The following is a 26,955-nucleotide window of genomic DNA, read 5'->3' as shown; positions in this document are numbered from 1 at the left end:
TTCAATTTATTGAGGTTTGATTTGGATAGGTTAGCAAAGATGGTTGAGGCATAAAGAAGGGTTGACAGCAGATGTGTACGGGCAATAACAGTTCTAGTAGATGGGGTTAGGAATTGCTTAATCTTGTATAAAGAGCTTACTTTTTTTGTTGACTGTTTTAATAGTTTTGCCTATGTGAGCATCAAACTTATTGTCAATGATTATTCCCAGTAGTTTAGTGCTAGGTTCTGGGGAAATTATGGTACCATTGTTGGATGTTATTGTGAAAGGTGGTGAGGAGATCTTGAGAGTGGGGGAGAAGAGCAATAGTTTGGTTTTGTTTGGGTTTAGTAGTAGTCTGCGACCTGTGCACCAGTTCTCTACTTGATTGAAAGTGATTTGTGATGAAGCTTGTAGATCTGAGGGGGAGGTGGCAGAGTAGACTGAGGTGGAGTCATCTGTATACTGAATACAAGTTGCACTTGGGATGACTTTATGTAGGTCATTAATGAATAAGGAAAATAGGAGGGGACCTAGTATAGATCCTTGAGGGACTCCAAGGGTGACTGGTAAAATGGATGATAGATTCTCTTTCCATAGTACAGCTTGTTGTCTGTCACTTAGGTAAGAGTGAAACCAGTTTATTGCTAGGTTATCTATGGGGAGTGATTTTAGTGTGTCTAAGAGTAGCTGGTGGTTTACCATATTGAATGCCTTGGATAGGTCTAGGAAGAGGGCAGAGGAGAGCTTGTTATTATTACGGTTTTGATTTATTGTATGAGAGAAGGAGAGAAGGGCTGAGGTTGTACTATGGCAGGGTCTAAATCCATGCTGGGAGGGGGCTAGGAGAGAGTTTTGATTCAGATAGGCAAGAAGTTGCTTATGAAAACGTTTTCCATTATTTTAGCCAAGGGAGGTAGAATGGCTATAGGCATGTAATTTGAAAGTTCAGTGGAGTTTCGCCCTTTGTGTAGAGGAATAATGTGGGAGATTTTCCAGATGGAGGGGATATAGGCTTCGAGAATTGTTATATTGATTAAAATTGAAATGGGGTATGCTATTTCCTTAGCAGCTTTTTGGAGATATTCAGCAGGTAGTAGGTCTGCTGAGAGGATGGTGGGTTTCAGTTTTTTCAGTAGGGACTTAATAAAAAATGGTGGTACTGGATCAAGCTTGAGGGGGATTTTATCATCAGTTGTGGGATTGGTGGCAGTTAGGGTATTTTGAGATAGTTTGTTGGCTAGGGATTGCATTGTTTCAGTAAAGAAAGTATTAAAGGTATTGGCAACAATTTTAGGAGGTTGTTGGAGTGTAGTTAGGGGGGTAGGGGTAGTTGACTGACCTGGGTGGAGTAGTTTATTAATGCCTTGCCAGACGTTTTGTGGCTGATTTTGGTGCTTTTGTTGTAGACTGCAGTAGTATTTATTTTTATCTAACATAACAGCCTTCTTAGTATAATTCCTCAACTGTTTATATAAGAGTTGGCCTTTTGGGGATTTAGTGGTTCTCCAGGTGGTCCACACTTTGTTTCTGCAAATAATCTTTTTGTCTTGTATCATTGGAAAGCCATGGTGCAACTTTGTTATTGGTTCTAATAGTACGTTTGGGAACATGGTTGTCAAGGATAGCAAGAAATGTAGAGTTAAAGTATGAGACTGCTTCATCTAGATGAAGTAGTGTTAGGCTGGACCAGTTACATGAGTTAAGTTAATTCTGGAAATTAATCTGAATAAAGTTCTTGGTATTTCTAATGGTTTTGAAGGTAGACTGATGAGGGATGTCATTTCTTTTTCTAATTATAGAGATGGAGTGATCACTAACGTCTTCAGGTAGGGTGCTTGTTTGGTATAGCTGCGGTGGATTGTTTATTAATATCCAGTCAAGGATACTTTCCTTATTGTTGGGCTTATTAATTCTGGTAGGTGATGAGATTAACTGTGAGAAGCCATGCAAATTTATATGGGGCGAGGGGAAGTCTGCAGAGCAAGTATACCAGTCGATATTAAAGTCTCAGAGAATAATAGTTTCCTGAGGGCAGTTAGTAGACAGCCATTGGAGGATACTCTCCAAAGTATTTGTGTTGTCACCTGGGGGAATATAGATACAAACAATGTTTATAGATTTGTGTTTGTTGATTTGGACCTTTGTGATGAATATTTCTGCATTGTTAGTGACCTGGGTATTTGGATTACTAGTTTTGGATACTTCAAGAGTGGATTTATACTTGATGACTACCCCTCCCCCCTTTTAGAGATGTGATCAAGCCATACTGTATTGTAACCTGGGGGTATAACTTCATTATCAATGGTAGTAGGTTTGAGCCAGGTTTCAGAAAGGCATAAAACAAGGAAAATAACATCTACTACTACTGAGCAAAGTTAGCAAACTCATTTTAATGATCTAAGATGCTTTTGTTAAAGCACAAAAATGCAAACACAGTTCTGATGAAAATGAATTGAATTCATTAAATAAGTCCCTCCAGTGGAGCTTTTTTTGAGTTTGCACTCAACTCCCAGTGGGTGTGGTATAAGCCTTAAAAATGAAGTTATTGCTTCACAGTTCAAACAAATGTTCATACCTCTAGAACTATAAGTATTATTAGACATCTGCAAAAACTATTCGGCACAAAGTAATCTTAACAGTAGCTGCATTCATTCAGTTCTAGGTGTTAAAGTGGATTTTACAAACCAGAATAAACACAGTAAATGTAAATTTTTCTCAATGTTGCCTAAACATCTTACAGTACGTCAGTAACCATTCATGCAACATGCATGCTGACAGCAGCATTTCCTTCATATAACTCTGAGCTTTCGTATCAGGCTACACAGTTCTGCTTGTGTTACGTCATTGTTGAGATATTTAGGGAAATACAGAAAATATAATACAAATAAATAGTAGACAAACAACATTCAATATCTCTTTAGCTGCACAGGACAGAGGTCACACACATTAATGCAGTCGTGTTCACCATTAGGTAAGCTTTAAGATGAAATTTTCTAGCACTTTGTGCGTAGCATAGTTTTGTAATGAATGCATATATGAACAAGCAATATTTGATGCCTAGAGGCATCACTAGGACATAACTACAGACAAATCTGGAGGCATCCCTAGGCACGAGACAGGTTGTTGCATACCCCCCTTCCCCTCAAGCAGATAATCGTGCCTCCTACAGCCCCTAATTATGATCACCACTGGGGACTGCTGCACTATGGAGTAAAGGGAATTATTATTTCCAGCAAAGCACCAGAGTAAAGCATAGTTCGAACAACTAGCCAAAACCTGGAAGTTGCACAAGTTTTTGGTCAGTTTGACTTAACAGAAATATTTAAGATTTGGACCAACAAATGTAATCAGTTAATATATCACTGCTTCCATAAATCAGAGAGTAAAATTATTCATTACCTTCAAAACAGAGACAAAAGAGTAAGTTTGTTAAAATGATTCTGTAGCAATAAGTTTCCGTATTTTCAAAAGCAAACAATTTGCCAAATGAGTAAAGATCTTTATATGTAAAGCTTTGCATCTCAGGATATATTTGATCAGGAATAATGTTACATATAAAAAACAAAGGTACAGATATTCAGAAACCTATGGCATGGGGCAAATAAGCTACACTAAGATCATGTGGATGTAAACTGCATGCATACATAAACTGCAACAACTACAGTTTTAAAAACAACTTGGACTTCATACAAACTGCAACATAAACCAAAAAGAGTCCATAGTCACATCCTGTTAGGTGCAATACCACGATACAGTGGCAGTCTTTAATGGAAGCATGACATCTTTGAAAGAAATTAGTCAAGACTGCTGCATTCATCACCAGTTTCACCACAGGTCACTGCAGTGATGGGGAAATATTCCTTTCTGAAGGGTGAATTTGGAGATGATTAATTTAAGTTGGGGGTGAAAGTGACACCGCTCTATTTGGGAGGTGTGAGGGGGGGCTTTGAACACCATGTAAACAATTTTGTTGAAATTTTCAGTGAAAGTTATAATAAATCAATGGAGTAAGACTCAATCTTTTTAGATCAAGTCCAACATTTAGTATTACACAATATGTTTTCTATGCTGTTCTTCTAACAACATATCTGTTGGAAAAATTACACAATCTCAACTAAAAGGCAACAGTGTAATGCAAAGTCCAGCCTATACTATCATTTAAAATGAAACCTTTACAAAAGAAATCAAATGAGATGGCAAAGCATGCAAGCCCATATCAGCACAATCAGGCAGATGAAATCATGGTTTGTCAGCTCTGTTTTACCCTCCTTTGTCACGTCTGCAAGTAGACAAAATACTCACATCATGCCCTCTGCTAACAAAAGAAAAAAACAACAAATACTGGTCATGTTGTCATGAATCTTCTATTAACTTGAGTTACATTCTTTCATGTTCTTACACAATATATTCATGTACATATCCAAGGATGCACAGTAGTGCAGAATTATTCTGTGTTAGTCTGGCATGTAATTGCAGTGCAATATATATATATATATATATATATATATATATATATATATATATATATATATATATATATACATATCGAAAAACACCCAAACACCGTGAATAAAAATCCAAATTGACAAATAACCAAGTGTGGAAGGAGCTGTTGCCACTCAGTCGTGGATATAACAAGTATATAAACACAAATGTCCCAACTGCTGAACTGAAAAATAGAGTTCACTGCTCCAGTTCAAAAAACAGATGTAACCTTAATCCTGCAATAGGTCCGTATCAGCAAGTGTATCATAAGACTCTAGCATCAAAAGCAAGTATACAGCTTTTAGGGGTCACCAGCTGTGGACCTTATATACACATACCCATGTTTTCTTATTGTCACACACATATATATATATATATATATATATATATATATATATATATACTTTAGTCACCTGCTCAATCGTAGATTTGGAGCAGGATCCTTAGTGGTCAGTATTATTAGCTATAGGTAGTCCTGCTATGACAGCAACTTAGTAATGTTAGGTGTTATGGTTAGACTTGCACACCCGACATGGGTGATGCTCATCATTTTACATTCATATTTCATATATATTTTTTCTTGTAATTATGGACGTCCATACTCATCATGTATAGGCATCTGTCCTGTAATTTAAGGCAGCACATCTGTTCCTTTCTGCCGATTTATGAACCCCAGTTGGGTTTGAACATTACACATTTTTCATATTTTCATATTTTATATTCTGCTTTTGCAGTGCATTATATTCATATTTTTTCATATATATATTTTTATACACTCGCATATGCACTTGTACATATTCTGTGGTTGTATTTAACATGTTGATTTTACGTATACACGTATAGTGTTTGGTGACGTGGATTACGCACAGCTGCCGAAACAGCATAGTGCTTACGCTAAGCTCATGGTATGCAGCCGTGACTGGGAGCTTTGGCTAATCCGATTTCAACATTCCTCATAGAATTGGCAAAGGTATATGGGGTTGTGTTATCTCTGAAGAGAATTTTCCGAATAGTTCATACATAGGCGTTTGCCCGTGACTCTAGGGTTCAACAGAGGTTTTATTTATTATTCTTTAGTAAACTTGGTGTGACAGGATACATTGGCCGTTTCCAGCTCACGTTTTTGTGCGGAGATAAACAAGGCACTATTGGCTCAGTCCTTGAATGTCATCATCCGTATTATTTATGCATAGGCATTTGCCCGTGACTCACAAAATTAATAGCTGTTTTTACTTTAAGGGAGACTTTGCGATGGTTTGGCTTTTAATTGCTTTAGATAGAGCATGTAACGTGAGACGTTTTATGTACCTTTTTGCAATGTTCAGGCTTTAACTGAATAACATCTTGTTTTTGCAGCTATCATAACGCTAGAATTGCAATCCTGCGTCATTAAGATTTGAGTACTTGTATTAATTCTAATTTTTATCTTCACTGTGAAGTTTTGATGTGTTTTTAACCATATTTCTCCAGCTAAAAGTTCATTAATTGATGTAACTGTTTTTAATTTGAATTCAAAAGGGGAGGGGCAATGGGTCTATCCCACTCATCACATGTTGTTTAAGAAATGTTTTATTGGCTGTATTTGAATTGATATTGTTATGTAAAGAAGTTTTAATTTTAGTTTTGTTTTAAAATATCTGAAGAAGCGGTGTGGGTCACCGCGAAAGCGCTCATAATAAACCTGTGTTTGATACTTGCTTTTGATGCTAGAGTCTTATGATACACTTGCTGATACGGACCTATTGCAGGATTAAGGTTACATCTGTTTTTTGAACTGGAGCAGTGAACTCTATTTTTCAGTTCAGCAGTTGGGACATTTGTGTTTATATACTTGTTATATCCACGACTGAGTGGCAACAGCTCCTTCCACACTTGGTTATTTGTCAATTTGGATATATATATACATATATATATATATATATATATATATATATATATATACACACACACACACACACACACACACACACACACACACATATATATATATATATATATATATATATATATATATATATCAAAAAATCCAAGTAAATGGGCTGGGAGACAACCAAAGCTATCATCAGATCAATTTACTGTCCAAATAAGTGTTCGCACAATGCAAGGAAATATATAAAATAGGCGTTTAATGAGGAACAAAACAAACAGTAAGCGCTTTCGCCGTAGCTTCTTCAGACTGTTGAAATTCAAATTTTAAATCAATCATCTTTATAAATCTCAATTAGTGACGTATATAAATTAATTAACCATTCCTATCTAATTTTAAAAAGATACAACCTACAAACACCAATAGGAACCTACACATATCAACACTATATAGTCACTATCTGAAGCTTAAGGCTATCATTGTATTCGCATATGATAAAATGCAATAACAAAATGAACATATCTAAAAACTTAAAAGCACATAACTTATACAATGATATTAATGCAGAGGCAACTACAAAATAAGTTGCTATTAGATGCTAAACATTTCGTGCATATTGACATACGAACAATGAATGCCACTCCAAACGAAATATTATTGACGGTTATGCAATTAGCAATACCGCAATATTTTAAACCTACCTAAATTATCAATTGTTGTTTAAATGAGTATCACTAAACGACAGTAATATATGCATTGATAAGTGCAAAGCTGCATGGCTGCTAAATAACAACTGAATGACGTTGCACTAGGCAGCATAAAGATGGCTATCATCTGAGAAAGCAAAACACTACCTTATGCTTCTCTGTGTTATGAAAAGTAATATAATTAAAATATATAAATAAATAACTAACATGCAAGGAATACAGAGAATACGAACGTGTATATATAAATATATAAAAAATGTTAAAAATGTAAATATAATTTATAATATAATCATAATTAATTCATATCTTAAACTTATACAAAATGGATAAAAATGCCACTCAGTGAACTAGTATAAGAGATATGTTTAAAAAATCAAGTAAAACCACTATATTCAATTAAATATACTAGTTATCTAACCTTCAGTCGCCTAGCTGTCAAAATAGGTTTCAATGACGCCCTTTCATTAAGGCCTTTACCTTGGTCAGATCGCAATCTAATAATCCAATCTATTTCCTTACATTCAGTTTTATTGCGTATGTTGCCTTCTCTAGCACTAGGTGTAACATAATCAATAGCCATAAATTTAAAGATATGATTCTGTCCTGCTCTGGATACATGCTTGGCTAAAGTGTTAGGCATATAGCCTATCTTTATGGCATATAAATGTTCCCTTATCCTAATGCGGAATGAACGATTAGTTTTGCCCACGTAAAACACCTCGCATTCTTGGCAAACTGCCAGATATACAATATTGGTGGTATCGCAGGAACCTCTAATATGAAAATAAAACATGTGTCCAGTGTCTGGGTGAATAAAGTAATTCCCTGAACTAATATAATCACAATACTTACAGTGACCACATGGAAAGGTACCTGGACATACTATAGTATTTTGTTGTGTATTTGAATGACATAATAATCTTCTTAAATTGGGTTTGTTCCTAAATTGATAACACGGATGTTCACCTACTATTGTTTTAATCTCTTTGTCGGTAGTAAGGATGCGCCAATGTTTACTAATTATATCCATAATGTTCTTTCTATCCACAGTATAATACATAGGTATTCTTACTGAATCAGGAGGAGTCCTTTTTATGGATACTTGGTTGGCACATTCTGAGTAATATGGCATAGCTCTATTAGATCTATCTTCTCCTATATGTAATAAGCCTTTATTAATCTGTGTCTCAGTATAACCACGTTGGAGCAACCTATGCCTAAAATGATTGATTTCAGTTTGAAAATTTTCTTCTGATACATTCAGTCGAGAAATACGTAAACTCTGACCCTTTATAATATTATTAAATATATGATGTGGGTGCATACTGGACCTATGTAATAGGGTGTTACGATAGCAAGATTTTTGATACACTCCAGTGTTAACTGAGTCTCCCAAAACTCTCTCTACATATACGTCAAGATAATGTATTTTGAAGTAAGAATATTCACATGTAAATTTCAGATATGATGTGAAATTATTAATATCTACTACATATTGGTTGAAGTCTTGTATGCTACCTTGCCACACGAGGAAGACGTCATCGACAAAATGTCTATAAAAGACAACATGCTGCAAATGTAAATGATGCCGAAATAATATATGTTCTTCCCAATCAGCTAAAAATAGGTTGGCGTAGCTATTGGCACAAGATGTGCCCATAGTCACGCCATCCCGCTGTATATAAATATTGTCTTCATATATGAAAATATTGTTCTCCAAAATAGCTTCGATGAACATAGTTATTAGGTCAATATGCGATTCTGTATAGGTACTACATTTGGACAAATAGCGCTTAATGGCGAGGACGCCCTCCTCATTAGGAATAACTGTAAACAGAGACTGTATATCTAAAGTAACAAAAATAGTATCTGACGTCAAAGGTTTATTATTAAAATGTTGATATAAATCCATCAAAAATTGCTTAGTATCTCTCAAGACTGAGTGGTTCTTATCAATGACAGGTCTTAAAAAAGTCTCTACGAACAGAGAAAGCGGTTCAGTACTCCAATCACCCCCTGCGATAATAGGTCGCAGGGGTGGGTTGGTACCATGTTTGTGTATTTTGGGAATCCCATTAATAATGGGTATTAAGGGATATTCTACTAATAAGAAATTTAACATATTGATGTCAATCACATTACTCTTCGCTAAGTCAAGTATCATATCACGTAACTTCTTTTTAATATTTATAACTGTTTGTGAAGAAATAATGCTATAATATTTATCTTGGCTTAACATTTCCTTCATATATACACATATATACATTCATTTTAAAAATGGCAAATGCATGTTAACATAAAATATGACTTGTTCACCAACTCCTAACGTCTTCCTCAAATATATAATTTATCAAAACAAATTTACATATTTAAGTACAGGATAATTATTTAACCCTGTTTTTCTCTTAGTTTACCGCACTGAATAAGATACTAGCAAAATACAAAAATGCTTTGGTCTTATAATCTTATCAGTTGCTATTATTCAAAAACAAAATCTGAATACTGCATGTGGTCCGTGATTATTGAGGTGTAAATTTCCAACAGAGACTGCAGTTTATGGATGCTACTAGAGATGAAAGATGACATATAGGTTAACTTTCCCAGCATTATTAAAAGTGTTTTCAGCAGATGGACTACAAAATTCTACAAATGTTGAGAAAGTGATGAAAAAGTGAAAGAAGCAGCCTGGCATTTGCTTCCATGGAGTCATGCAGACTGATTGTGTTGGGCCTGCGTATCAAGGTAACTTTGTGAGGCTGGTGGAAGTGATGAGAAGAGGGAGAAGTAACAGGAATCAAACAAAAAAAGGAGAATGCAGCAAAATGGTATGAGAGGTTCCATATCTCCATCTGTGAAAATTAGGAACATAAATACTTGCTAAATTCTGATAATAACAGTAAGTTTAGAAGACTAATCACTGGGGGTATCTAATCCACAATCAGTAAACGGTAACATTAGTTATTGAACTGAGAAAGTGGGTTGTCTATTAGAATCATGGTAATTCTACTGAAGAGAAATTAATAAGTGGGCCCATTTATTTTTCTTTTTGCCCATATTCTGAATGTTTCAGTAAGTGATGTGAGTAACTTATGGCATTTGATAACTACTGGGAAAGCCTATACATTAGCACAGACTTACTACAACTTCTTGTTGAAAAAAGTACAGTTGTGTACACTTACCATAAATGTAGATGTTTGAGTGTATTCACTGTTGCAGTCATCACATTTGGGTTATCCCTGCCAGGGTAGCCCTTGGCCGGCCCGAATACTAGAGGCTTAGTATTTCTGAGTCAGTTGCTGTCACTTCAGGACTGACGTCAGGTCAACAGTAGTATAAAGTAAGGCAGCCAATGCCATTACATCAGTTTTTTTTGCCCTAACTGTCAGGAGCCCCAAGTGAGAGCCAGGATACGGTGGAAGAACCCCACCAGTAGAAAGTAAATACCAACAAGTTCTTTGTAAGGCGATAGAGAGAGAAGAAAAGGGGGATGGAGGGAGGGAAACCAGGACTGTAACAGTGAATACATTCGAACATCTACATTTATGGTAAGTGTTCACAACTGTACTATGTTCTTTATGTTTCACTGCTGCAGTCATCACATTTGGGTTGATTCCCAAAGCTGAGGAAAAGGGTGGAGGCAGTCAATAAGACTAAGAGCTGGCTAGGATGCCCTGCAAGACTGTAGTGGCAAAGCCTGCCCTGGATTTGGAGAAGATAGGCAGGTGGTAATGCTTGCTGAAGGTGTGAACAGATGTCCATGTGGCAGCCTCCAGGATGTCCCTGGTGGGGACTCCTCTAAGGAAAGCTGCAGAGGTGGAGGCTGCTCTGGTAGAGCGAGACCTGACCCCCTTAGGGAGAGGTTTCCCGTGTTGCTTATACAGAAATGGATGCAATGTGCTATCCATTTGGAAATGGTTTGTTTGGATATGGCTTTGCCCTCTGCACCTGCAGCAAAGCTGACTAGCAACTGATCAGTCTTTCTGAATGATTTAGTCCTGTCTAGATAGACTCTGAGCTGTCTGTGCACATCTAGGGAGTGAAGGATTCTTTCCCCCTTGTTTTGTGAGTTAGGGAAAAAGGTAGGCAAATTAATGGATTGGTTGAGAGCCACGCTGGACACCACTTTGGGCATGAAGGATGGGTTAGTCCTGAGAGACACCCTGTCAACATGGAAGATGATGAAGGGCTCTACAGATACTCTTCTGGCTGAAGTGATGGCCAGAAGCAAGGCTGTCTTCCAGTAGAGAAACTTTAACTCTGCTGAAGATACTGGTTCAAAGGGGGGCAGGGTGAGCTTTTCCAACATAATATTTAGGTCCCAAGATGGGGTAGGTGCTCTTCTGGGTGGTCTCAAGTTGTTAGCCCCTCTTAGGAGCTGTTTGATGAGAGGGTGTGAGAAAAGTGGGTGCTCAGTCTTGAAATGAGCAGAGATATCAGAGGCATGAATTTTAATACAGGAAAAGGAGAGACCAGTGTGTAGCAGGTCAACTAGGTAATCCAGGATGAGAGGTAGGGAGGGCTGTGCTGTATCGGCTCCCTTAGCCTGAATCCAGGAGCAGAACCTTTTCCATTTGTCAGCATAAGATTTTCTAGTGCTATGGCATCTAGCCTCACGTATAACATCTAGAACCTGTTTACTGAGATTGGCACTTGATCAGTGGTCAGGGAATAAGCCAAGCTGCCAAATTGAGGGTCTGCAATTGGGGATATATGAATTCTCCTTCCCTCTGGGTCAGGAGGGTTGAAGTCTGAGGGAGATGCCATGGTGGCAGTGGGGACAGGCTGCGCAGCAGTGGGTACCAGTGCTGGCGAGGCCAGTCTGGAGCAATAAGAATTGTCCTTGGTTTTTCCTCCCTTATTCTGAGCAGTACCTTGGTAGTGGGGGAAATGTATAGACCGAGATGGTGATCCACTGGAAGGATAGGGCAACCACTTTCCAGGCCCTGCAGTGAGGCTCCCTGGTGCAGAACTTGCTGAGCTGATGGTTGGAGTAGGAAGCAAAGAGGTCGACCTTCAGGGTGCCCCATTTCTGAGTTATTAGGGTGAAGGTTCTTTGGTCTAGCTGCCACTCGTGTGGGTCCAGAAGATTTATGCTTAAGTTGTATGCCAGAGAGTTTAGAAAGCCTGGCAGGAATTGTGCAAACAGGTGTAGTGGCATGGCTGAAGCTGAGTGCCAAAGGGTCATGGCGAGCTTGCAGAGAGGGTAGGAGTGAGTCCCTCCCTGTTTGTTGATATACCACATCATAGTGGTGTTGTCTGTTTTGATCAGGAAAGCCCCTGGGGAGAGAAGGGGCCTGAAAGCTGTCAATGCATGCTGTAAACCTAACATCTCTTTTTGGTTGATGTGCAGATGTATTTGCTGTGGGCTCCATTGGCCCTATATGCACCTGCCATCTAGGTATGCACCCCAGGCATAGTCGGATGCGCCTGTGGTGAGGGTCTGAGTGGCAGAGGGTGGTGAGAAAGGTAGTCCCTTGTTGTGGGAGCATGCTGCTGCCACCAAAGAAAATCTGTCCTTAGGCAAGGTTTCATTGGCATAAGAGTTTCCAGGTCTTGACAGTGTTGACACTAAAGGCTTTTTAGGTACCACTGAAGTTTCCTCATATGCAGTCTGGCATATGGAATGAGTAGAATGCAAGATGCCATGAACCCTACAGCTTGCAAGATTTTCTTTGCGGATAACTGGGGTCTGGTGGCTAGCTGAGAGAAGTAGGCTGTCAGGTTAGTTTGCTTTTCTGGTGTAAGGAATGCCATCTGGGATGCTGTGTCCAGGCTTGCTCCCAGGAATATAATCCTTTGGGTGGGCACATTGATAGTGTACCCTAGGGAGGTCAGTAGGGACTTTACAAAGGTCAGGTGCTTGAGCAGCTTTTCCTGACTGTCTGCCTGAATTAGGCAGTCATCTAAGTATAGTATATTTGTATATTTCTTTGTCTGCAAAAAGCAATGGCGGGAGCCAGATATTTTGTGAAAATTCTAGGAGCAGTGGATAAGCCAAAGGGAAGTGCAGAGAACTGAAAGTGCAGAGATCCTGCCCTGAAACGTAGATATTTCCTCCAAGATTCCCTGATTGGGATGTGGAGGTTTGGCCTCTTTTAGGTCTAGGGTGGCTAGCCAAGCATTCTTGGAGAGCATAGGTAGCAGTTGCTGGAGAGTGAGCATTTTGAATTTTGGTATCACCAGGAAGGTGTTTAGAATGGATAGATCAAGGATGGGGTGCCAGGTGCCCTCTTTTCTGGGTACCACGAAAAGTCTGGAGTAGAAACCTTGGCCTATCTGTTCTGCAGGAACGTGCTCTATTGCCCTCATAGAGAGCAGGGAAAGGACTTGCTTTTTTGCCTCTGCCCACTGGTTTGGAGGAAGATCTGGAAACCCTTCTGGGATTGGGAAAGTGTAGAAAGAAAATTTGTATCCCTGGGACACTATGTTGAGGACCCAGCGGTCGTTGATAATGATGGCCCAGGTGCTTGCATGGAAGGAGAGTTTTCCTCCTAGGGGCAAGTGCAGTTGGGGCAGAGGGAGGGGGTGGAAGTGGAGTCATTGTGAGTTCTTACCATAAGGGGGTGGCTTTGCACTCTCTGGTTTTGAAGTGGAGGAACTCCATTGCTTTGATCTCTGCATTCCCTGTGGCTGCTGTCTGAGGGGTCTGCTTCCCTGGAGTCTGGGGTGAACTGACCTGGAGGGGGCAGAAAAGGACCAGTGCTTAAGAGGGGCAATGCCTACTGAACCTGGGTGGCTGGACCTGTCAGAAATCCTTAACTGTCTGCATAGATTTAGCTTTTTCTTCCATCTTTTTTAAGACCTCCTCTGCCTTGGTGCCAAATAAGTTGTCTTTGTGCAAGGGTGCACCCAATAATTTAGATTTGACATGGTCTGGCAAGGGCTGTTCCTTAAGCCAAGCCTGCCTTCAAAGGACAGAACCGGTGACTGCTGCCCTGCAAGAAGCTTCTAGGGCGTCAAAACTACAGTGTAAGGTGTGCTTAGTTACTTGATTTGCAGAGTGCATTAACTCTTGTAACTCTTTATTTTCTGCACAAGCAGGAAAGGATGATATTTTTTGTTTGAGGAGTTCCATGGTATGTTGCTGAAATTTTAGCATATGGAACTGACAATGTAGTGCTCTGATAGCAAGAACAGCAGAGGTGTATACTTTTTAACCCCATCTGTTTAGTGCTCGGGAATCCCTAACTGAGGGGGTGGGATTCTTAGCAAAAGTTGCTTTAATTCCTTTAGGCCCTTGAGAAATAACCTCAGGGTCAGCAGTAGGATTTCTGAAAATAAATTTGTGTGAGTCAGGGACTCTGTAATACCTGTCCGGTTTTCTGTGAGCAGTAGGGAAGGTATCAAGAGTCATACTAGATTCCATGAAAACATCATCCACAGCATCCTGGACAGGAGGAATGGCCAGGGGTCTGTGCTGTGGAAGATCTAAGAATTCTCTGAGTCTCTTTTTAGAATGAGGGTAGTCCTGACATTCCCACTGGAAATGCTACCTTAAAGTATGAAGTTTCCCCAAAGGAAAAGTCCTCGGGTGGAGAGGCTGAAGGAATGGATTCCTCTGCATTAGAATCCTAATAAGCAGAGAGGGGTTGCATGTCTTCATATTCAGATGCATCAGAGTCATCAGACTCCTGTTCAGATAAAACTACTGGGGACAGATCTCTTTTTCTTTTGGAAGGGGTACTTGGCTTCCCCTGATCACCATTATAGGGTTCTTCCACCATTTTAAACATTTGAGACTGAGGCAAGGAATCAGGTGTCTGAGATTGGGTCATTGGTTTCTTGGGTGTGGTTCGTACCCTGGGCCTTAAAAACTCAGTAGTTTTTGAAAGAACGGTAGACACAAAAGAAGTTGTCAGTTTGTGTTGGGAATCAGTAGTGCGAAGTGCTTCCTCGGAAGCCGGTGCCTGCTCAGTGGCTCCAGACCCATCCAATGTACAGACAACCGCAGGATCCTTAGTCAAAGAAGAATTTTGCGGCATACTGGACTCTGAAAAGGTCTCAGTAGCGGCCTGCGAATCCACAGAAGTGGGCATCAGGGGCTGTGAAAGCACCTCACTGAGGACCGGAGAACTAACGACTAGCTTAATGGAAGCATCGTTGGTAGGTTTGGACCTGTGCAGTATGTCTCTGTCTTAATCCTTATGTTTTTTTTCAGAAGATCTGCTGTCGGATGGCTTACCAAAGCCATATCAGAATTCAAGGACTGTGAGCGAAAATATCTAGCTACAATACAATACCTAAAATACCTTCTCTTGCTTACTTTAAACAAGCTTAAACTGTTTTTTTAGCTGTTTGTTGCATTATATATTATCTGCACTTAAAGTTACATTTGGTCGAAAATTGGTCGAAAGTTTGTTTGTTTGTTAAATTTAACTGTTGAGGCTGCCCACTAAAGTGTGCTAGCCTGTGTAACCGATTTATTACTGTTTACTGCATTTCTGTGTGCTTTCTATCTCAAAAACAAAAAAAAACAAAAAAAAATCCTTGTTTTCCCACCTCTCCTCGACTAGTTTAGACCAGTATACAGGCTTTGCTGTATTCTGGGCTGTGGTGTAGTTCCTGTGTTGTCCATTGCCTTACTTGGATAGAAGGAAGTTTCTTTGCTCACCAGTGGGAGTGGGGAGCCTTGAGCAGCCTATCTGTCCCTGAAGGAGTGACCTCAGCACAAGAGCTTGTAGTAATTGGTTGTTTTGGACCATTTCTAGCTCTTTTTAAAGTTCCCTGTTTAAAATCCGCGTTTGCGCGGCTTTGTGCAGCACAGCTTAAACAAGGTTAAACTTTTTCTGGCTCCGCCAAGTCTGCTCTTCAAATTTTCCCTTAAGAAAGCTCTACTCTTATAATAATCAGTCTACTCGCTTTATTATAAGCCTAGCACTTGTTCTCAAAACCTCTCTTCTAAGTAAGCACTCTCAAACTAAAGAAAGCACTATATCCACCTACCACCCCTGTGAGTACCCACTTCCCTTAAAGGCACAGCACTCCCTTATAATATTCTAGCATGTCGAGTGGTAGATTACTAGCATCCTCTCCGGTTCAGCTGGTTAATCTGGGAATCTTGAGACAATGCTACAATTGTCTCATGTACACAGACAACCCTCTCCTCCTCCCAACAAACACAAATACATGTGAGAGATGCCACTATATAGCCAAACTGGAGGCTGACCCCTCTCAACTCAGGACTGGCAAGACCAGACAGGAGGAGAAGGTAACCACACACACACAGCAAACCCAGTCCCACATAGACCTACCACAACTGCAAACCAAACACATAATAACACAAAGACATACTCGGAGGCTCTAACAAAAAACTTACCAAAACAACAGAGGCTCCCAAAGCAGACACCCAAAAATCCACCACCTCAAAACACAACACATGCAACACATACTTCAATAAATCAGTGTGTCAAACAATCACAGCCCTTAAGGCCAAACACTATGCCTGATACACTAGTAATAGGTGACTCTATAGTCAGACACACTGACGTTCCGCTTACCAGGCTGAACAAGGAGAGGGTAACGGTGAGCTGCCTATCGGGAGCTAGGATCCGCCACATAACACACGCACTCAGGTCACTCCAAAGCAAGTACAAATATGACTCCGTCACTGTCCATGCCGGCGTGAATGACCTGAGACGTACCTCCCTGGACTACATGAAAAGAGACATAGAGGAGCTCTCTGATTATGTAGCCCATGCTGGTATGACCCTGACCCTGAGCAGCATCTTGCCCTCACCAAGAATGATGCCACAATACAAAGAAAAGATGATCAGCTTTAATAATTGGCTCAATTACTGGTGTCATTCTAGGGGGATCCAACGTCTGTCTGCTTGGGATGACATGCTGGACAAGCCACGCTGCTTCGCAAGGGGCGGCTTGCATCTGTCACCACTGGGCTTCCGGATATTGGCTAAGGCTCTTGCCACCCCCATAGTGCCTTTTTTAGGCAAGGCTCAAAAGACAAACCCACCTCCTTAGAAAACAAAAATGGGAAAAAATTAAGGGTAATGCTGCTCAGTGCCAGAAGTCTAAATCTCAAGATGCAGGCTCTTGAAGCACTCCTCAGTATGGACAACATCGATGTCTGTGCAGTCACTGAACTGAGAGCACCCCAGCACTACCAGGCTATACCTCGTATCATGCTTTTCGGCCCCAAAACTCGGGCCAAACCAAAAAGGGAGGGGGAGTGTCCATATTCATCAAGGACACCCACACCTCCAGGTTAGTGGCAACACATGAAGCATCAGAGACCATCCAGGTGCAACTAACCGTAGGCAAAACTGCTATACAACTGGTAGCATGTTACAGACCACCCTCCCTATCTCAGGAACCCCATTCAGCCTTCCTGAAGACATTGGATGATATGAATGTCTCACCAAACACCATCACATTGGGAGACTTCAACTACCCTAACATAGACTGGGTGCATTATTCTAGCCCTAACACCCTAGCCCAAAGGTTCCTGGAATTCATAAATTCAAATGCAATGGAACAGCTAGTCTCCTCTCCCACAAGGGGAGATAATATACTAGACCTGATCATCACAAACATGGGGACAAAGTGCTCCATACCGGAAGTATTCCCCTCACTAGTGAGATCTGACCACAAACTAATCATCCTGGATATACATATCCCACCTCCACCCCCAACACAAAAGACTACAGTGAAAAACTTCTCAAAAGCCGACTTTACACTTCTTAAGACTGAGATGGTATCCTTTAAGCCCACTGGGCCAGTGGAAACCACATCCCACAATGCTGAATCCTTCACAAATGCTTTCTACGGACATCTCCAAGAATGCATGGATCATGCAATCCCAAACAAAACCAAGACCCTCTCCACCAAGGGCAGGCGTCCTGTCTGGTGGACCCCAGCCATAAACAAATTGTATAACAAAAGAAAGAAGCTACTGCACGTCAGAACAAAATCCCATAAAGAGAAGGCATCTCTGATCAGCACTAGTAGAAAGCTACGTTCTCTCATAAAAACATCCAAGGCCAACTTTGAGATAAAAATCACTATGGACACTAAAGATAACCACAAGGCCTTCTTCTGCTATGTTAGAAACCTGGGCGGAAACCCTCAGATATGCTCAGAGTTAGTTCACAATGACAAAAAATACACTGAACCCACAGATATTGCCAACATTCTGGCAGACAGGTTCAGTGCAAATTTCTCCCCTCCCTCACCCCCAAAAGAGGAAATACTTATCCCAGCTGAATGTAACCTCCCTGTCATCTCAGATGTCCAGGTGAGAACCGCCCTCAGCAAAGCTAAAAACACAGCACCAATGGGACCTGACGGTATCCCGGGTTGCGTGCTACGTGAACTCCAAGAGGAGCTAAACCCACACATAAAAATGCTATTCAACCTTAGCATTACTACAGGATATGTACCTGAACACTGGCGTACAACAACAGTGGTCCCACTCCACAAAGGAGGCACCTCTACAGACCCTGGTAACTACCGCCCCATAAGCTTAACCAGCCTGGTCTGCAAAGCTATGGAAAGAATCATTATGGAACTCATAAACAGAGACATTGGGGACCTACAGACACTTGATCCCACCCGGTTCGGCTTTGTAAAGGGCAGATCCTGCCTTTTGAACCTGGTTGACTTTTTCGAAACAGTCACTAGAGCCATTGACAAGGGCAAAGCAGTCCATACAGCCTACCTGGACTTGGCTAAAGCTTTCGACACAATACCCCACTCAGGCATCATAGATAAGCTCAACAGCTTAAATGTAAATCCATATGTTACAAGATGGGTTGCAAACTGGCTAAAGGATAGAACCCATAAAGTCAAAATCGCTGGAGCCATGTCAGACTCAAAGCCAGTCACAAGTGGTGTCCCACAGGGCTCTGTCCTGGGACCCCTCTTGTTCGGCATTTATTTCTCAGATGTGAAAGCAAACATGGGAGGATTGTGGCTGACAAAGTTCACAGATGACTGCAAACTAGTCGCCATAGTCGATACACCAGCTGATACATACATCCTACAGAAAGGCCTCACTGAAACGGACAACTGGTGCCGGAGTCATGGCCTTAAACTAAATGCCAAAAAATGTATAGTCATCCCCTTTGGGAAAAACAAAGTACCCACAAATTATCACATAGACAGTAACCCACTGAGTACGGAAAAAGTAATCAGAGACCTGGGGACCCAAGTCGATAGTGACCTCTCATTTGACACCCACGTTGGCAAAGACTTTCTACCTTGCCCACCTTATCATGAAGTGATTCACATCCAGATCAAAGGAGGTCATTGTACCCCTGTACTCCTCCCTTATCAGGCCCATGATTGAGTACAATGCCCCATTTGGTATGCACCTCAACCGGCACTTGCAACAGCTGAAGAGACCCCAAAAGTACCTCACCAAGAGGATCAAGGGTCTCCAACATATGTCATATGCTGCCAGACTAAAGAAACTCCAGCTCTATTCAGTAGCATACCGCCTACTCAGAGGTGATCTGTGCCTGACGTACAAGGCCATGTCCAATCAGGAACTGATGGACATGCTCCACCTCAAAAAATCCAAATCCATCAGAACCATGAAAGCTAAAGATTTAAACCTCAGCACAAATATGAATAGGACATGCTGGAGGGACAGATTCATAACTCAGAGGCTTCCCATACTCTGGAACAGAATCCCAGTTCATGTTAGGCAGAGCCCCTCACTGACTCTCTTCAAGAGAAATCTTGATGAGTGGATGGGAGATTGTAGGTTTACCCCAGGGGTCATCTCTGTGTCACTACTAGACAGAGGCACAGTAAACTAATTCTATTATGTAAAGGGGTCTTCACTGTGTCACTACTAGACAGAGGCACAGTATTCTAAATCTATTCTGCACACTTTTGTACCATTACATGGGGTGGCGAAAGCCACATCACTATGGCTAGGCTTATAAATGCCCCAGGGAAGATAGACTAGTACTAAACTATGAAACTATGACAATGTATAGTTCTGGCATTGAACAAAGCACAAAAGCGACAGCGGGGGACGTCATGGTCTGGGCCTAAGCATGTGACGCAGTAAGAAGGTACTTGCTTTCCACAGGCAAGACAATTGTTAACATTTTCTGACATCAGTTAGAGCAAGAAACAAGGAACCCCAACGGGGTACTTAGCTTTAGAAGACTTCAGCTTCAATTCAGAAGACGAAACTCAGGTAGTGGCCGACCGGCACTCGTGCAAACTGCTTCTGCTTTGGTCTCCTCGTCAAGAAAGACTGATGTAATGGCATCAACTGTCTTACTTTATACTAGTGACGACCTGACGTCAGTCCTGAAGTGACAGCAACCAACGCAGACATACTAAGCCTCTGGTATTCGCGATGGCAGGGGGCTACCCTGGCAAGGATAACCCAAATGTGATGACTGCAACAGTGAAACACGAAGAACATCTGTTTTTGTTGTCATAATATGTAAAAGAAAGGGTCTGCAAATTGGGATGTTACTATTATTTTTAATGTAGGGACCATGGAGAGACATGCGTGAATGGGCGTACCTTCGGTGAAGGTTGTGCATCAGGGCTGGCAACTCGGCACATAAAAAGCTACTGCCAATCATTAGTGGACCGGAGTTCCGCTGTGGTGACCTCTAACCGGGAAAAGCCAAAGACCCAACAACCATGGAAATAATCATGAAGATTACAAATAATGGTGAATTAATTTTGGCCCTATAGGTGATAGGTTTTATTTTCAGTATTTTTTTTTTCATATAATTTATATCATTACACTAGTTCATTTTTCATGAAAACTACTGTATAATTAGTATGTTCATAGGTACACAGGTAAAAGTTAGACCTTGAGCAAATGGTCATGAAGTCAATGCAGGAGTCTATATCCATTCTATGGGTTTGCACTGCTTCAGTTATGCTCACTGCCTTTTCATGTTGAGCTGGACATGCCGTTTGAGGGGTGAAATTATGAAAAGCCATCCAGTTGTCCAGAGTGACCACGAAAGTGGCTACAGTGTTACCTGTTTGATGTGTATGGAAAGCATGTTTCAAAGCTGGGGAATGTTTTATGTTAGGAAATTGTCTTGCCACCAAGTCCTGTTTATTTGCTGATGGAAATTAAAGTCTTTGGTGCAATTATTTGAAGAGTCACTGGTTTTATAAAAGTGAACAAGGTCAAATAAAGCAGGATCTGTCATGGCAAAAAAGGCTAAATATAGGTCACCTCGAAGGAATCTGTAGGAGACAGAGTACAGGGAGGGAATAGAGAGTTTACCTGGGTAGCAGACAGACTTAAGTTCTTTGACTTTCTTGCTCAAGAATCTTTAGGTTCTCTGGTGATCGGCAAGATGTTTATAGAGAACTACACCAAAGAAGACATCTATCAAATGACTGGTCTAATAACGGATGATTAGAGGGGTTCTATCATTTCTTTTGAGCAAGAGGAAATGTCTTTTAAATTACCTGGGCTAAGTAAAATGATCTGTGAACCATTAAAGAGGTGTAATGATGAAATTATAGTGTGTTGTCGATGTAGGTATCCAGGTTTTAAAAGCAAAATAGGAGTAGAATAAGATTAACACGGCAGTATCGCAGCTAGTAGTGTTTCACTGATGAAAAAATGTAGTAAATACTGCTGCTAGAGGTAGACAATACATGTATCAGAGAACAACGACGTGACCAAATAGGAAAAAACACTGACGTGTAATGGACAGAAGTGGCAGGGTACACAGTGAGGGGTTAAAAGCATTACACTGTCTGAGGACAACAGGCTGGCCACATTTCCCAGCAAACTGTCAGGGGGGTTTGAGGATGTAGGACAGAAACATCTGTAATGTGTAAGCACCACAATATGGCCAGTTTATTCAATAATAAGAAAAGAAATTAGAATGCCCAAGATAAAGTTTAGAAACATAATTTAGCATGCATATCTACATTAAGGGATGAATAGAGAATGTATAATCTGAATAACAATGCTTTTATCTTTCCTTTTATCAGTTCCAAGAAAATGTAGCTATTTGTGCAGTACTAAGAAACCCCAAAGAAATACGATAAACTATATAATTATAGATGACAGTTTCATGACTTTATGTTCTATTCATAAAGAAGGAAACCTTTCTAAGAGGATATAATTAATATAAAGTGCTGTGTACGTACCACTGAAACAAGAAGAATATGGTGTTCAGATGAGTATCTGTGTTAACTACTGAGGCAAACTGTTCATCTGAAGACTGAAACCAGACATTTTGCTTTGCATTAAATGCATATTATAAGGTGACCATATGTCTTTTTCCCAGTTTTCTATTGTGATATTTTCAATGACAAGAACGATTTTCTAAAATAAATAAATACAAACTTACAATCCTATAAGACTTACTTATGTAAATAATAAGCTTATTTATCTTGTGCGGCCATAACCAAGCCAGCATTCCTCCCATAACAACAAACAGTTACCTGGGAATCTCCAATGGTTAAAACGAGGAGATCCTTTACTCCATCACCATCCAGATCTGGTAGAAGTATGGCTGGGGAAGCTATGGTCCCTTCATTAAAGACATCAGTTTTCAGCTCCCATAAAATGATGCCTGCAGAACATAAACCAGGATAAAATGAAAGTGCACACAGGCTGGTATAGCAGAACATATTTTAATGTTAAAATTCTGGTCAAGGAAATACTGCAAACAAATGTTCCTGTGATACTTTAAACCACCAAGGTCACCATGGAGATGTCTAGGGACAGTATGTTAAACATCAACAGAGTGATATATCATGCAATACTCATTCAAACTACCATACAATGTTCAAATGGGTCCTGCTTTAGGGAAAAAAAAGTCTTAAGTGATCTGCAAACATGGCAGCAGACAATCCTGAAATGGTAAAATGTTATCTGAGTCAGTCTTCTCCAGACTCATAAGCATGCCAAACCAATTCAGCAGTCTCTAAAAATTACATCAATACTTCTTTGAACTTTTAATTTAAATCCACTATTATGGCTATACAATTCTGATAAACGAAAAAAAGATTTCATTTCACTTTCTTTCAGTTTTATCCAATAACACATGACAGAGACAGCTTTTCAAACAAAACATCTGCAAATGTTAACAAGCATTAATTGTAGTTACAATACTTCTGTAAGAGGATTACAAGAAGGGCTGTTACTAATATAACATACAATTTCAGGCAACATGAAAAACTTGTCAGGAAACTGAAACATGCAAAGAACTAAATCTATTCAAGTGACCATTTTATTTTTTTGCATCAAGTACCTTTATTGATGTAAGTCACAATCCAATGTGTATAAGATGTGAAATACATTTTCTATTATACATATTTTGTCACAGAACACACAGGTTCATAGTTAAGTACTAGGCTAGCTTACAAGCCTATAAGACTTACTTATGTAAATAATAAGCTTATTTATCTTGTGCAGCCATAACCAAGCCAGCATTCCTCCCATAACTGGGGTTAGCTGTCCTTGTGGGCCATTTTAAGCCTAGCCAATTTCCCTTTTTGTGCTCGATTAACTTATCACACTTGATTAGGGATTGGTCTTACATATTCCATGGCTGATAAAGAAGTTATGCACTCACCATAACGTTCCATGTTTGTTGTCCATCTCGTCCTTCATTATTACTGGATGGGTTCAGAGCCAATCCTCAGCTCCGACTCGGCCTAATACACTAGTTCGAAGTCTCTAACTTGGCTCATGGCAGAATAGGTATCCCATCATGCAGTGGTGCAATCTCTAGATCCAGTTTGATGCTAACTATTACAAGGACTAAAAATAATCATATGACATCAGGTGAAGGAAAAACAAAGAAAGTCAAAGGAGCTCATTTATAAGACAAAACAACTGTTCACCAGGTCCTCTAGGAGTCCTTGGATGGGGGAAGGTGGGAGAGTCGTAAGGCTTAAGGGCGAGATGAAGAACAAACATGGAACATTATGGTGAGTACATAACTTCTTTATGTTATTGTTGTCCTATCTCGCCTTCATTCTTACTGGATGAGACAGCATCTCTAGCACCTTTTCCCTGGGTGGCTGACGGGAGTACACCTTTGAGCACAGCGGAACCAAATGAAACCCTGTCCCTGGAGGCCAAATCAATTTTGTAATGAGCAATAAATGTATGCAGATCTGCCCACATAGCAGTAGCACAAATACTGTCCATTGACATTCTGGTCTAGAAAGCATAGGATGTTGCAATGCTCTGGATGAGTGACCTCTAATTCTGAATGGCAAATTTCTATAATTGGAGGAGTATATAAAAGTGATACCATCTGAAAGCCAATTTGAAAGTGTGACTTTAGAAACTGGCATGCCCTTTTTTGCTTCAAAGAAAGAGATGAACGATTGGTCTGATTTTCTGAAACCTTTAGTTCTATGGAGATAGAATCCGAGTTGTCTATGCACATCCAATTGGAGGAGTTTATACTCTGCCTTGTTGCTATGATTGCGAAAAAAGACTGGAAGTTCAACAGATTGGTTTAGATTGGATTGAGAACAAACCTTTGGTACAAATGACGGATTAGTTCTTACAGATACCCTATTCTTATGGAAAATCAAATATGGTGGTTTGATTGATACTGCTTGCAACTCTGAGACTCAACTTGCAGATGTTATTGCTACTAGAAGTATAGTCTTCCAAGAAAGAAATTTGAGATCACGAGATGAGGAGGGCTCGAATGGTGGCAAAGTTAGATAAGACAGGACAGAATTTAAATCTCAAGGAGGAAGTGGTTCTTTTAAAGGAGGTCTCAATAAAGAAGTGCCTTTTAAAAATGCTTTACACTATCTGTGTGACATTAGGTTAGGAGAAAATTCACCAACGTGGATATTTGAGATTGCTGCCAGTTGGACTCTAATTGTAGCTGCAGCCGAGCCTTGCTGGAATAGTTCAGTAAGAAATTCTAAAATTGAATGAATTTGAGCGAGAAGGGGTCAATGTTTCTGGTTTGTGCCCAGTAGGAGAACCTCTTCCATTTGCTAGTATATAATTTTCTGGTAGAATCTTTATGAGAGGATATCAAAATGTGTCTGATTGCTGGAGTGAAGTCTTGAAGCCTGACTAAGTTTGGAAGTGGAGCAGCCATGCTGTCAAATTGAGAGTGTGGGACAGAAGGATGAAGAGTTCCTGAAATATGGGTCAGAAGGTCTGAAATTGGGTCCAGAACCCACGGCTTCTCCTGCAGATGAGGCCAGAGGAAGGGAAACCAAATCTGATGAGGCCAATATGGGGTAATGAAAATCAGCCTGCTTCCCAAGGATTTTGCTTTCTGGATGACTTTAGGTATGGGGGAAATGGGGAAAGGCATAAAAAAGTCTCGAGGGCCAATCGTGAAGAAGTGCGTCTCTCGGTGTCTTCCCCGGAGGGGGGAATTAGGTAAAAGTAACTGCTGCATTTGGTATTCATGGGAGTGGCAAAAAGATCGCAACAAGGCTGGCCCCATTTCCGGAAAATCTCTTCCACTATGCTGTGGTTTAGAGACCACTCGTGAGGCATTAACATTGCCCTGCTGAGCTTGTCCGCTATCACGTTGAATTTCCCCGGGATGTGCACTGTTACTAGAAAGCGCTGGGAAGAGATTGCCATTGTCAAACTCTAAGAGCCTCTCGACAAAGTGGGTATGATCTGGTTCCTCCTTGTTTGTTTATGTACCATACGACCGACATATTGTCTGACTGCATTGCAATTGTCCCTAGTGGACGAGAACCATGCAGTGCCTGCAACACCAGAAGCACTGCTCTTATCTCTAGAACACTGATGTGCAAATGTGCCTCGTGGTCTTGCCATATGCCTTGGACTATCCTTCCCAGATAATGCCCTCCCCCACCTTATCTGGGAAGCATCTGTGGTCACTGTAGCAACAGGTTGTTGTGGAATAAAGGGTCTCCCGATGGTCACGACTGGACTGAATCCACCACCGTAGAACCCTCTTGCATTACTCTGTTATTCTGATCAGATGGGACAAAGAAAGTTCTTGTAGTGACCACTGAGAAAACAGGAGTCATTGAAGGATTCTCATACGATCCTGGCAAGAGGAACTAGAGTTATGGGTGAAGCCATGGTTCCTAGAAGTTTCAGAACTATCTTTGCCTTTACTTTGTCCTTGGGAAGAAGGTGGAGTATTTACTGTCTGAGGGCAGAATTTCTGTCGGGTGGAAGACGTGCCATCATAGAAATGGTGTCTAGGTCTGCACCTATGAAGGTAATATATTGACAGGGCAACAAGGCAGATTTTTGCAAATTGACTGTTATGCCTAGCTGAGCACAAATTTCCAAGGTCACATCCCTGGCTTGTTGAAGTAGATGCTTGGTAGTGGCAGTTAGGAGCCAGTCATCCAGACACTGAAACACCTGGAATCCATGACGTCTCACGTGAGCCGTTACTACTGCCATGCATTTGGTGAACACTCTAGGGGCTGTAGTGAGACCAAAGGGCAGAGCTCGAAACTGATAATGACTGGCTCCCAGCTGGAAGTGTAAATGACTCCTTGATGCTCTGTCCATTTTTATGTGGTGGTGGTACGCATTTGGGAGATCTACTGAGCACATTCAATGGTCTTTCCCTAAAAGGGAAGTATTGACTGCAGTGTAACCATTTGGAACATAGACTTTTTGACAGATTCGTTCAGTTTGCTGAGATCCAATATGGGTCTCCAGTCCCCTATTCTTTTTCGCACCAAAAAGAATCTTGAGTAAGTTCCGAATCTTATTTGACATGCAGGGACTTTTTTGGATGACTCTTATCTAGCAACTTTTGAATTTCTATAGCTGCTTGCTCCCTTAGACTGGGTAGAACATCTGGGATTGTTCTGATATCTGGGAGAGGATGGCAAAAGGGAATGGAATAGCGTCTGGATATTATACTTTGTACCCACTTGTCTTTTGTAATATTTTGTCAGGCTTCTGGGTACAAAGATAAATGTCCCCTGACTGCCTCCAGAGTACAGTAG

General features: G+C 40.6%; 1 protein-coding gene across 1 annotated transcript in view; it reads right to left on the bottom strand.

Moving 5' to 3' along the window:
- Window positions 1–26,955, bottom strand: part of FAM234B (family with sequence similarity 234 member B) — a 1,027,012-nt gene that overhangs the window by 587,121 nt on the left and 412,936 nt on the right. Inside the window, exon 8 of the mRNA XM_044087023.1 lies at window positions 22,453–22,583. Within this exon, the coding sequence (XP_043942958.1) occupies window positions 22,453–22,583 (131 nt within the window). The remainder of the gene's footprint in view (window positions 1–22,452; window positions 22,584–26,955) is intronic.

The sequence above is a fragment of the Protopterus annectens genome, chromosome 1.part1 (genome assembly GCF_019279795.1).
Source record: "Protopterus annectens isolate FY-2018-M chromosome 1.part1, PAN1.0, whole genome shotgun sequence".
NCBI lineage: Eukaryota > Metazoa > Chordata > Ceratodontiformes > Protopteridae > Protopterus > Protopterus annectens.
The sequence above is the reverse complement of the archived record's forward strand: the minus strand, read 5'-3'. Positions and strand labels throughout refer to the sequence as shown.